The following is a 13,327-nucleotide window of genomic DNA, read 5'->3' as shown; positions in this document are numbered from 1 at the left end:
GCTTCGCGTTGTTGCTTCAAAGCGTAATGATACTCATGACCGTAAAAGGAAAAAGTACATCCGTAAACAGCTTTTCAACGTTGTTTAAACAGAACTAGTTCGATTACGTTAATCGAATTCGGAGGTATACAGAATTCGAGAAAGTACTTTTCCCATTTTCCTTCTTTCTCGTAGATTCGATCGCTCTTCAATCACGAAATTGATTTCAGTTTGAGTATTAAAAAATGAATCATTTATTTGCACTCGACCGTCTATAAATAAAGATATCAAATAGCCATTGTTTGATATTGGACTATAGTATAGTCCAATAGTAACACAGCACGCTGAGCTCGTGAAAGACTTCTTTAACCTCTTAATGACTAAAATATTAATGAATGGGCAATCTCCCTTGTTCCCTGAAGATATAACCTGAAAAGAAAGCTAGCGAGCTTACTGAACACCGTATTATATATACACCGTATTATAATTCGAGAAACAAAAGTATTAAATAACAAAAAACTTTCCCAAATCGCACGGAGCTAAGCATAAAAAATTCTTGCCTACCATCATGCGAAACATACCGATGATCGATCCAATGATCGATGCGTTTTACTGGAAATGGAGGCACGATTAAATTTCTGCGTTATAAACGCACAACTATCGAGTTTGCACTGCCTATAGTGATTAAGAAAGTTTTCCAACGATGATGGAAACTAAAAGTTGGTTGTTGGTATCAGAAGATTGTACCTACGAATTATTCTAGCGAGATGAGAGTGGTCGAGTTGGCTTGGCAATACTCGATAAAACTTTGAATGTAATGTGCCATCATAATGTCCTCGAGTTATTCGAATCGTAAAAATGCGAGATAAGCCAAAGGACGTTAATTTCTGTCACACTTAACGGCACGTTGTAATACGTTCTGAATGTGGTTTTCTAATTCTCTAAATCATTTCTATGATTTTCTTTTCAACGTCATAATCATTCATAATCGATGAACATAAACGACAAGCACCGGAAAAGACGTTGCTAAATCACACATGTGGTGTGAAACAAAAATGCGAGATATAAAACGGAAAAAAAAAGTGGAAGCTCTCTATTAAAAAGTGCTTTCTATACTCCATTACGACTGCTCTACTACGTGCCACATATCTTGCCCGAAAAAACGAAAAGGGGAAAGAGAAAAAAAATGGGAAGCCGTGCGAACGGAAAACACGAACTTTCCATTAAAGAATGCTTTCTAGATACGTGGTTCGTGTGGCGTTAATGCGACTAAATCTGTACATCTGTTCGCATCTCAGCCGTTAAAATCGGCGAATCACTGACTACACGTAACTTTGCGGTTCTCGCGAAACCATCGTTTAAGATAAAGAAAGAAGGACGAGAAGAAAATGAGGAAAGATTGTTGGGGAACATAGGGGAAAGGTTAGCTGTGAAAAGGTTGGTGAGGAAAAGCTAAGTAAGCATGCTAATTAAGCTGACTGGTGGAGCAGGAATTTCCTGAAAAGCGAAAACCGGTTTTCCAGCAGCTTGAATCGCGTTAACGGTAAACGTTTAAATGTTTTCGATGTTTCGCTTGAATGTCGCAATTCAGCTTCTCCGCAGGGCAGAGACAATGCGAGCGAGTGGTCGCATTTTTAACGGAGAACAACTGCTTTCCCCCCGTTCTTGCATCGTCGTTGCCGCACTCGAAAAGTAGAACGGCCTAACCCCCGAGAGCAGGCTGATCTAGTTTCTCACGGCTCATCCGTACCGTCGATCAACCCAAACCGACGCGACGCGATGCGACGTACGTTTTCACCTAAGAGATTACCAAAGACCGTGCAAAACACGAACTGTTCGCTTACCGTAAGCCATCGCCGGCTACCGGCAGAAAAATTTGAATAATTATACCTGGCAGCTACTATTACTTCCTCGGCTGAATCAGATTGGCGATATCTCAATTTCCAGTGGTTCGTCGAAATACGTCGAAAACTAAGATTTATATATTTTCAATCTATGATTATGGGATTATTTTAATAAAATTTTGGAGATTTTTCAACGAGAATGATAACAAGCACGATCATATTCGAATAAATTCGGTAAAAATAATTTACGACGTTACGATTAGCAGCTTGAATTTTTCTTTGTATTTTACTCATTTCGTTCCGCTACATTTAAGAAACGAGTGAACCGAAGAGAGATATAGCGGTCGGAGGATTTCTAGAATGGTATCTCCCTCGATAATAGAGACACGTAGCGGATTCAAACGTGCGTCTACTAAACAATAAGCGAAAGATATTACTTGGAATCATCGATAATCGAACGATTCGATCAGCGTAGCTGCCTCTGTTATTGTCAGGCGATCGATATTAACCGTTGGGATTAATTGCCGATAATTTTTCATTAGCGTGCGTCGAGATAGGTGGACGATTTGGTCGCGTTGGCGTCGAAGGCGACGGGAACTGCATTTTCGGCACGCGAGCCTTTCGACTGCAGCCTAGCACTTTCGATGTTTCTTCGTGTTCCGCGGCAGTTTGAGCGGTAAGGTGAAAGCGAACGACCTTCTTGGCTCGAAAGTAAAGTCCATCGATCAAGCGATGAACCGAAGGAAACACGCCACCGTACTCACTATCAACCGAGGCCCACGTCACCGACGCGATAGTACCTACCGAGGACGACGACGACTACGACCACGGCGTCAGAACCACCGATTATTCCAGTCCAGACTCACGGTCATCGCTGGCTAGCGTGTTACTAGCTAGTAGCGCGGTACAAGCGTTGAGAATTATGTCACTATGCCAAGGCTCAACCTTGCCGCGACATGGTCACCGATGAATACTGTATGAGACTTTATTACCCTCGACTGTTAGACTATCGGCAAGGTTTAGCTTGCTTCGTTTTCCCGAAACCACCTCCGATGTCGATCGAGTTGATTATCGTCCACGTTATTTTCGCTCGAGGTTTGCCTGGTTCGTCGAAAGTAAAAGTACCGAGGTTCGACTTTGTTCTTTTTTCTTTTCTTTTCCTCTAGCGTGACTCCTTGCTGCTGTTTATAACTCGAGATATTAACTACGATAATTTACGCTCATTGAGACTCATACAGGCGATTCGAGTATTTCTCGTGTTTGCCTAATATCCTTTTTCTTCTTTATCTCGAGTATAAACGGGGAATGTCGTGTTATTTCATAGCAGAATTATTTGCTAAGTCGAGGTAACGAGATAGGAAATATCGTATCGTTCTAGTAATATTTATACGAGATCCTAACAGAAAGGAGTTACATTAAAATTCGTATTATGCGTAATCCAATTTTCCAGTCTATCGGCTATCCGCTCGTAAATTTTCGATAGATTGGATTACCCGTTCGGTCAACGGATTGCCTGCTATCCGTATAAATATTCGAGATTACAGGTAAATTAGCGGTTACTCGATTACGATACGGGCACTGATAGCAACGCCTATTTCGCTCTTTTCCTTACCGTGCATTCATATTATTTATTTTAGTCCTGATATATATTTCCTCCGTTGAACAGGCTCTGTAAAACGTAATATTTGCTTCTTATTCGAAAAAGTTTATTAATCGGAGCGTCGCTAGAAGCTACGAGCCTTTAAGAGCGGATCTTATCAATATTACGAAACCATCGTGCTTTTGGATTTCATAAAATTTTGATTCCTTTATTTCCAAGCCTGTTATTGCCAGAAGAAAATGTCGAGTACTATTTTCGTTAATAGTATTATTTTCAAGAATAATATTAGTGTAATATTTCAATTTAGCCGGAAACTAACAGAGATTGTTATTGACCATATTGAGATAGCGTTGTATCCAGCGTTACTGCAAACGAAAGATACAGGAAACGTAGAAGAAACATATATCGACATTCAGTTTTATGTAAACTATGCTGCCGGCGAACGATATACTTCGTGATAAAATCAACGTAGAAAATCGGAAATGTCCGTCCAAACGCAGATTTATAGAAGTCGTTCATTTTGAAAGAACACAACCGTTCTCAAATTAAAATAATTTCTACAACTTCTGTTTGATGGATATATCGATATGTTCGGAAGCCGCATTGATTCAAATCCAATAATGACGTTAAAATATTAATCGTTTAAATTTATTCTGGAGCTTACTATTATTTATAACACCTTATAAAATATCTCTCTTATGGAAGTAAGATGTTTATTAAGAATTAAGTTACACGAATTAAAGTTAATGAGTTCGGCTTCCGAGAAATTCGCAAGAATATTCGATATTCTCTTAAATCGTAGTAGACAAAATGGAAACCAGTTGGAGATATAAATTAGGGAATTACTGGCTAATTAATTGGGGAATAAATTAGGCGTTACAATTAGGTACGATAAAAACCAGGGAAATTTTCACGATGACCAACCTAGCACAGTCAGTTAATGTACGATCGAGAAGCGCTCGCGTTAGATCGCCACTTAATGCGTCGATTGCTCAGCGAGTCTGCTAATATCCTCGAAAATTACAGCTGGTTAACCCGGTGAACTCGCTAGCGTTGAACGCTAACAAACGCTGTTTCTAAAATTGACAGACTGATACGGTCCGTCAAGCCGATTCTTCAAGCGTTAGATATAACGGTGGTCTTCTTGGAGCCAGTCGACCGACGCCGGATTATTGATCGGGAGTCGCGACCGGCTACTCGCCAATCGACCGTTGCCCCCTTCACAGCCTACCGATTTTCATCCTCGAATTCTGATCAGCGATCATCCCTCTTCGTGCCAAACGAGCAAACCTTCACGTCAATCAGTGGCATCGCGTAAAACCGCGCCGCCTATTGGCCTAACCGACAATTTCTACGCGAATTTTCCGCACGCCAACACTTTATAAGATGCTTCTCGATAAACTCGACGAAATTACGTCCGACAGACAAATACGCAACCTTTACCTTACCTCTAGGTACGTCGTGCTGATTCGTAGAATTTGTCTTTACGTATCAGATGATCAAAATGATAATTTCATAGAAACTTTGCATCAGTCAGGATGAATTTCTCAAACGAATTTCTCGACGATCCCGAAACTTTGTTCAGAAAGCGTTCAATCTTGATGAATTGATTAGGAAGCAAGAAGTAGCGTGAAGATTTCGAACCAACTGGGAACGAATATCCGCCTAGAAGGGAGACTTTCAGGGAGGGAAATTCGCATGTTATAATTCTGGGATGTAGAATTAAACGGCAAAAGGTTGTAGAACGTGAAATGTGATTCGAGATAAAAGAAATAGCAACAAATTTAGAACTAGAAATCAATTTGGAAGGAAGATGGATAATGAAAATGAACTTTAGGGGTTCTATATGCTTGAACAATGATTTTATTTAGCCAGAATTATCACAGTGACCACACCGATTGATTCTTAATTTTTCATAGAAAGCTTTTCACGTTTATTCTTCTTCAGATATCACCATTTTTTTTTAACTTTATTCATAAAAAGATAATAAAATCATATTGAATATTGTAGGATATTTATTACAATTAGTTTATTTACAATAAATGGATTAAACAGATGTTGGTTAAACAAGAAACGATGGTTGTTTAACGTGAACTAAATATAATAACGTACTATAATTAAAACAATTAAATAATTAATTTCTATTTCTCCTCATCACGGTTCCAAAGCTCTCTCTCTCTCTCTCTCGCCCTCTCTCTCATGTGGATTACACTCTTTCGACAACGCAATTCGCACTCTCTGACTTCTCAACTAACAGTGACTATTAATTCGTCTTTCTCCCTTAGCATGCCTTTGTCTTTTGTCTTAGACCCACCACGCACGTGTTCCGCAACCACTCGTGGTCAGGATCACGTAGGCCTTTTCCACGAAACTATTCGATTGAAAGACCGACGATACATTGTTGGGCCTGTCGGCACTTAGACTTTCTCGCGACATTATTTATAGTTCGCCCGATATCTCTTAGGCCTTTCGTCCACGATACTACAATATTTATATTAAAACCAAATACCTAAAAATATCTGTAAGATCCATTTCGGGTAATGCTCACCATCCGGGTAACATGCTTCATCGAAGAGTGATCTGGAAAGTTAAAGAAGTTAATTATAAGAAATCCTCGGAGGAAAGAACTCACCGAGTAATTAAGGAATTTCGTAGCTAAACTATAATACTAAGCTATAGCTACATGCGAAGTTGAATCGATTAAAGTACCGCCGACGAGGTGACGAAGAATAAACTATTTATTCTCCAACTTCCTGTATTTCTTTAAATCGCGACTTCGCCTTGTTTCATGCGAATCCTTTGGTTGAGACAGTCCGACTCACGGTATGTTCAGAAGATGGCGAAACCCGAAAGAGCGTTCACGCGTCATAAATGTGAAAGGGGAAACAAACAAAAAAAGAAAGAAAAAAGACGAAAGCAATTCTTGAGCGGTGAAAAACGATGAAAAGATGGAGGTTAAACTCAACCCGAACGGTCAATTCTGCGAGAAAGACAAGAGTCTCGAGTGTACCAGTGCGAGTGTTACGCTACCAAGGAATCAAGGGGAAGCTTTTAAAGAAAGTAATAGAGGGATATAAGGCTGTAAGACGAGCTACGATGGTACGAGATGAGAAAAAGCCACGAAGAAGCCAGCCGAATAATTAAAGAACCTATGAAAAAAATATAGTTGCCGAACGAAGAATGCAGAATGTTAACGGAGCGAGAAGAGAGCAGCGGTTAATTGGAAAATGAGAAATGAGAAACAGATTTGGTATTGGATAATTGTGAAATAGGATTTTCTTTCCCGTACTTTCGTTTCGTTTTTTCTCATCTCAACCCTATTCCTTTTTTCCTCTTTCTTTTTTGCTTTTCCTTGCTCCCTCTTTCCTTCGTTTGCATCTCTTTGCCTCCTTACTCTCTTCTTTTTCCAGCCCTGATCGTATAATAATTGACTGTCAGCTTCGCAATGTGTTTTTCGAAAAAAATTCCCATGTGCACTATCGCTCGTAAGTATCTGGACATTTCCAAGTTACTGCAAATACGAGTTATCGCATCGAGTGTTCAAATGCTTATAGATGGCAATGTACGTATGTGATAAATCACGACCTCATGAGGGTTGAAAAAGTTGAGCTCAGTCGACATCATAATTACGTGCAAGCAATTAATGTAACATATATATGTAGTATAATAGCAAGGCCGCGTTTAACGTCGTGATCCTGGAGCAAGTGTCTCTTGAAACAGATGATGTCGTCCGATGTAAAAGAACGTTATCGACAGCTGCTGCTATTGTAATTGGGTACTTAAGGTTTAGAGGTTCCGGACACTTAACTTTACGATCATCCGAAGTTCATCGACTCGAGTGTTCCGGTCAAGTAGGAGCTCCGAGCAACCTGATATCAAACTTCCATCCATTCTCATTCTTCTTTCTGTTTAGCTCGTGAATTCTTCTTACGTAGTCCAAAGAATATATAGGTTTCCTCCACTAACCTTAATAACCTCGCGAGACAATTAATCGATCGCCTGAAATTTTATTTCTTTTCTTTTAGACGTAGAAATTAGGTGATTCAGAAAGTTGGTAGCATGTTTGATACTAAAAAGACTCGTACAAACTGTCTTAATTTGTTGTTAAGAAAGATAAGTTTTTAAAAAGAAAGTGTTTTTTTTGCTAGAAACTTTCCAAATAATCCAATACCAATACATCGTATACATATATACTCCCGACGTAATTATTTCTCACGGAAATTGGAAAATTCCTCGGGAAGAAAAAGTAAAATTGAACGAGTTTGCGTTAAACAATGATAGACAGTGAACAGGGCATATCCTGCTACCTCATCGTGGTAAGTAGTATTACTCTATAACTGGCCAGGCGCCGGCGTTCACCGCACCAAATATCACTTAGCTTTAATGAAAGAAGTTCATTAGAGAATACATTTTTTAATATCGTCGATGCGCAATGTGTCTGGAAACCTATAGAAATTACGGTGCAACGTGACGTGGCAAATGTTGATATTATTCTTTACGCTGTCGACTTTGCTTTCTCAGTACTTTCTTTTTATCTCTGGTCCACCTAACAGAAATTCGCGGCGTTAGTAGCGCGTGGTTCATTTAACCGTCCTCTGCTTTACAACAGCAAGATAAAACACGTCCCGCATAGAGTGCAGCAATTAAGTAAATCCGCTATGTAATTTTGACTCACAATATTAAGGTAACAACTTCTACGAAACCTTTGTAAAGGAGGGAAATATTTTTGTTTGTGTGACTGGCGTCAAGTCAAACGCGAAATCGATAGCACTCCAAAATTATCGAATGGTAGCATGATTTTCCTTTTATAACTTTTGCTTTTAAAATAAAGCAATTACTAATTGTGGTTCCGCTAGCGATATTTGCTATTTTATCTTGCAATTCATTTTGAAAATTTCAGTATTTCAAACGGTACTTGTCACTCATTTTACGAATTCCAAATTATTACAAATTATTCGAATAGAAAAAATAAGTTAAGAAAATCTGATTCGAATACTTTTGAAAATCACAAGATCATTTTCCTTTTCTCTAAATATACTTGTCTGATCTTTCAATTGCAAATAGAAATGTAGTGTAAAACAACAAACGAGAGGCAGAATGGTCTTTCTTTAGCCTGCATAAACAGCTATCTACGACAAATTTATATCTGAATGACAGCCGTAAGTTGTTTAGTTTGCAGTCTCAATGTTAACTCTGCTACTGTTCCGTTTGGCACGATTGCCGCCTTAGAACCAGTTGCTTCATATCAGAATTAGTATGGCAACTTCCAACAAGTAGAAGCATTCTCTCAGGAGACGAAGTACGAGTAGATCTAGAAATACAGGGAACACGTTAAACGTGCAACCAGATAGACATGTTTTGTTCGCACAATATCTACCTTTAATTAGTGATTAACGATCCCTGTACACTTATTAACGAACAATCATCGAACCGCTACTGGAATCGTGAACAAATAAAGAATTTTAGGTTATCTATCTTCGTTATCCGACTAAATGCAACCTTGCAGCTCGTATATTAGAATTTATGAATCGCTCTAATTTGAGAAATATAAATTTTTGTTACAGATTCGACTCGGATGCGATGACTGGCCCAATTATGGAAACAAATAACGTGCGACGGCGGTGTAAAACTAAACAATCGAAAACATGAAATTCGTAGATCGCAAAAGTAATTAAAAAATGAAATAGCGCCGCGTTCGTTACACGCTCTTTGAGAAATTTCGAATCGAGGCAGCTTTATACTGTTGTGCAATTTCCACGATACGTGTCTCTTGCGTACAAGAAAATATCCTAACCGAGCGAAATTTTCGCTATTTGCAACGCGTACTGTTTGTCCGCGTTCTCTTCCTTCGGGAGATTGTCCGTTTTATGAGATTAAGTCTGTCTGTAGGCGATTCGTATAGACACCTTTTTTTTGCCTCGGTAACGCGAAAAGACTTCGTAGGCAAAAAGATGGAAGGTAATCTGGAAGCGTGTAAGCAACGGCAACGGCAGCAGCAACAGCGGCACCAGCAGCGATGGCGGCACCATCAACGGCAACTCCAGCAACAACAGCTAACCAAGAAACGAAAATATGTGGAACATTTGAACGTTAAAAGAACATCCCTCGGTGAATGGTAACCGCGGCGGCGGCGGTCCAGTCCAGTCGGCAATATCGGTAAAAACAGTAGCGAGTGAAACGCGTCGAACGAGTACAAGTATCATCGATCGCATATCAGGTGATCGCGAGAATGAAATCGCACGTTTACACGTTGCCCGCGCGAGCACGATCGACACCGAAGTCAACCATAATAGACGCGACGTTAACAAAGAACGAGAGCAACGACGCGTTCCAGAGGGAATAACAGGGAGAGAACGAGAGAGAAAGAGAGAGAGAGGGAGAGAGAGAGAGAGAGAAAGAGTGAGAGAAAGAGAGAAAAGTAAAATGAAAGAGTGGCCGTTTGATACAGTCAATTAAGTTGCCTCGTCGCCATTAAATTTAAGCAGCGGTAAAAGCGATCGCTTTCAATGCACACGCGCACAATGAGATAGTACGAACCGGTGGCAAGATTACTGCTTGAGTAATCGGAAGCCGGCTAATAAAGCCAATTAAAAGTGTCAATCGGCAATCGATAGATCGTGTCTCGCTTTTCTAACAGACACTCGGAAAGTATTCGAGCGAAGTAGAAGAGAAGGATGGCTACGGTTCCAAGACGAACCAGTTCTAGCCGATGCTGGCCTGGTCTCTTAACGGCCGCTTACCTTTGCGCCTTCGTCCTGTGGATCGACGGAATGCTTGGCTGCACCGGGCAGAGACCGAAAAATATAGGCACGAAAAAACGAGACGTTTACATCGCCGGATTCTTTCCGTACGGTAGTCACGTGCCCGAGAGTCACATCGGTCGTGGTGTCATGCCTTCGGTCAAGCTCGCTGTTGATCATATCAACGAGAATCGCCGTGTCCTTAAAAACTACCGACTGCACATGTGGTGGAACGACACAGAGGTAAGCGCCCGTCATTTCATTTATGCTACGTTTACGTGTGTAATTTTGCATCCATGATGCTGCTAGTGAGCAGTTTGCGAACAATCTGCAAACTATGTTCACCAGCAGCGTGAACTTTTACGTACAGCGAGTGAAGTCATTAGCGAACACTGTTCGTCCGGAAGACGCATCAAAGGTACATTAAAGGGCTTCTTCGCGACAGCCTGCATACGTTTTGTTCAAGAACAGTTCGTGAACAGTTTTGGCCAGGGTGAATCCAGCATAAACGTGAAATTTCCTATAAGCGTCGTGACAATACGCGACTACGACAGTTGAAAATTGCTTTTCGAATTGCATGTTTCTCTAATCTAATTTTTATCTCACACTAGTAGGAAATCTCTACGTCTAATGTTGATATGTTGGAAACATGTTCATTTGTTGACAGGATATATTAATCTCGCGGCAGCTTGATACACGAATTTTTATATGAAGCAAAATCGTCAAGTCACGCTCGATTCTCGTCGAGCTGTTTCGAATTAATAATTTCAAGCTGCTCGTTCGATTCACGCCGCTCGAATTAACCTCGGGACGCAATCTTACTCGTTTAATTTATTTATCCTATGCATATTCATTAGATTCGTACGGTGCACCGAACTTTACCGAAAAATCTATTACGCATATAGATATTCCGTAAAATCAATTTATTCGTTATCGTGCACGGCGCAACCGGTTTACGTGTTGCATGCAAAAATATCAACTTGAATAACCGGGGCCAATTTACCCTTGTACTTGTATTCTCAACGTTCTCATAAACTATGATATCGTCATTTTCAGTTGCGAATACTGACAATGAAATGTGTCCGGGGCGTTTCACGAGGGAAAGAGAGGATATTAAAATTACATTGCCGTTCAAATCGCGTCATCTTCGCGTTTAAGCACACCTCGGCTTGGAGATCGATTCGCTATAAAACAAAGAAATGGCGCATACGCGTTTTAAGAACTTTCAAATATCTGACATTCCTATTCCACACGGGATTCGATTACGAAAATATCGGAAATATTTCCGACGCGGTTTAATAGAACAGCGAACCATTCGGGATATCATCGATGTTGAGATATTTGCAGAAATTGACTCTAAAAGTGAACTGTTTCTCAGAACCCAAGGACTGTTGCTTAAGTCGCAGAAAAATAGCTCGAATCCTTTCATCCGTAAATGGTCGTGTTATTAATCGCTTTCCTGAAAACTTTGCTTCTTCCAGTTGTGTCACTTTTCTAATAAACCGATGATGCACAGCTACACACTTTAACTTCGCTTCATATTTATCGCAGATGCTACTCGGAACTTTCGAGTCGCTCTATCCTAACTCGATTCGTACTTTCAAAGCGCAAACCGATAGGTGACAGCGTAATGAATACACGCACAGTTCTATATGGCGAAAAATAATATATGACTGTTGGAATGTTTTCCTTTACTTTTATTATTACTATTATTATTAAAAATACTTTATTATACACTGATTAAAAAAAGTGACATTTCACGATTTTTAATATGATTTGCCCTTTCGTCGACAATCGATATTCGCTCGGGAGAAACGTGTCGACGTATGAGTTATTTTTGAGGGTAAAGAAATATATAGGGGACGTTTGATACGTCGATCGATCGAGAGGTCGGTTCCGGTCTCGATACTGTGTAGATATCCGGTCCTGATCTCTTACCAATCAATTTTATAAATCTCGCCGTGCTCGTCCAATACATCGAAAATTTTCATACGTGTTAAACGTCATACTTGCCTTTTTAAGGATATGGGTCAGTAGGTTCCCAAGAATTTTGTGCTTCATAAAACAGTAACGAAAACGAAGCTTTTTCAACGTTTTTATTCGATTCCTCGCCAGTGGCTAGATTCACCTAAGTGCCTCCAGAGGCAGACATATTTCTTAAGCCAAATCAATTCGTTTATGTCCGAACGTAACTTCTTATTGTTACACGGTTTCGAAAAATCTAAGAATATTATTTGTTAGATATTTCCATATCTACCATTCCAGGATACTTGTATCTATATAATTAAAAAATAAAACTGTGAAGAGTTATGTTCTAATTTAACAATTCGTGTCTTCCGTTGTATTAAATTTTGGATGTCGAGAATGTAGCTGCCTGAATCTTATAGCCGTGAATCTAAAGAGGTTTACATTATTAATAACTCTGATGGGTATTTACGTTTCAATCTTCTGGCTAGGTAGCTTAGTAATTTGTTGCCAAGGGATTTATACGAGCTGCAATTCTGGCCTCGTGCACGAGAACAAATATCGTTTGTAAAAAGTAGAAATGCATTAAGCACGTTGCTTTGAGCGCCAAATAAGATGCCGGCGTGTTTGAGTATAAGAAACAGTTTGTTTCAAGTGTCTCTCTGGCTCTGAATCTTTCAAGTGTAAACGGCTTCACGTTAACGAAACTTCCTTGACTCTCGTCGCGAAGCCTTTTAATTGTAATCTCCTGAATATCGAAATCTCCGGTATTCTTTGTCGCGACGGAACTACAAACGGGAACCGATTACGAAGCTAATAAATATAAGACGCTTGGAACGACGAAGAGCAGGAAATCAGCTATCGGAATAGATCGTGTTTGGCAAAGTTTTTTCGAAATGTCGCGTCAGGTCAACCGTGAAAAGTACCGGTGGACGATCACCGTTTTCCGTCTTTGTTGAAAATAACCGACGCTTACCACTAACGATGTTAATCGATATAAAAAGAGAGCACTTAGCGCTCTTAGCGTTCGCTCGTCGTTGAAAGTTTACCGTGTCGCTTAAGGCTGTCGACACCGTTTCCCGGCGAGACGACAATAATTCATTAATTGCATGACTCTCAAAATGTTTCCGCTCGAAAAAGACTCGGGCTTATCGCAGTTCGATGCTCGTCCATTTATATCTTTCATGTGGAAACGTTCG

At 40.0% G+C, this 13,327-nt stretch overlaps 1 protein-coding gene across 2 annotated transcripts in view; it reads left to right on the top strand.

Moving 5' to 3' along the window:
• The window catches only part of LOC100645756 (gamma-aminobutyric acid type B receptor subunit 2), an 84,302-nt gene that overhangs the window by 13,649 nt on the left and 57,326 nt on the right, over positions 1 to 13,327 (top strand). The window contains exon 3 of one of the 2 annotated variants that reach the window (XM_048407974.1): positions 8,988 to 10,406. In XM_048407974.1, the coding sequence (XP_048263931.1) occupies positions 10,098 to 10,406 (309 nt within the window). In that variant the 5' untranslated portion in view covers positions 8,988 to 10,097. Of the gene's footprint in view, positions 1 to 8,987; positions 10,407 to 13,327 lie in introns of those variants that run through there. The other variant, XM_048407975.1, reaches the window with a different exon arrangement.

Source organism: Bombus terrestris, chromosome 8 (assembly GCF_910591885.1).
Source record: "Bombus terrestris chromosome 8, iyBomTerr1.2, whole genome shotgun sequence".
NCBI lineage: Eukaryota > Metazoa > Arthropoda > Insecta > Hymenoptera > Apidae > Bombus > Bombus terrestris.
Note: the sequence above shows the minus strand (reverse complement) of the source record. Positions and strands in the feature narration are given on the sequence as shown.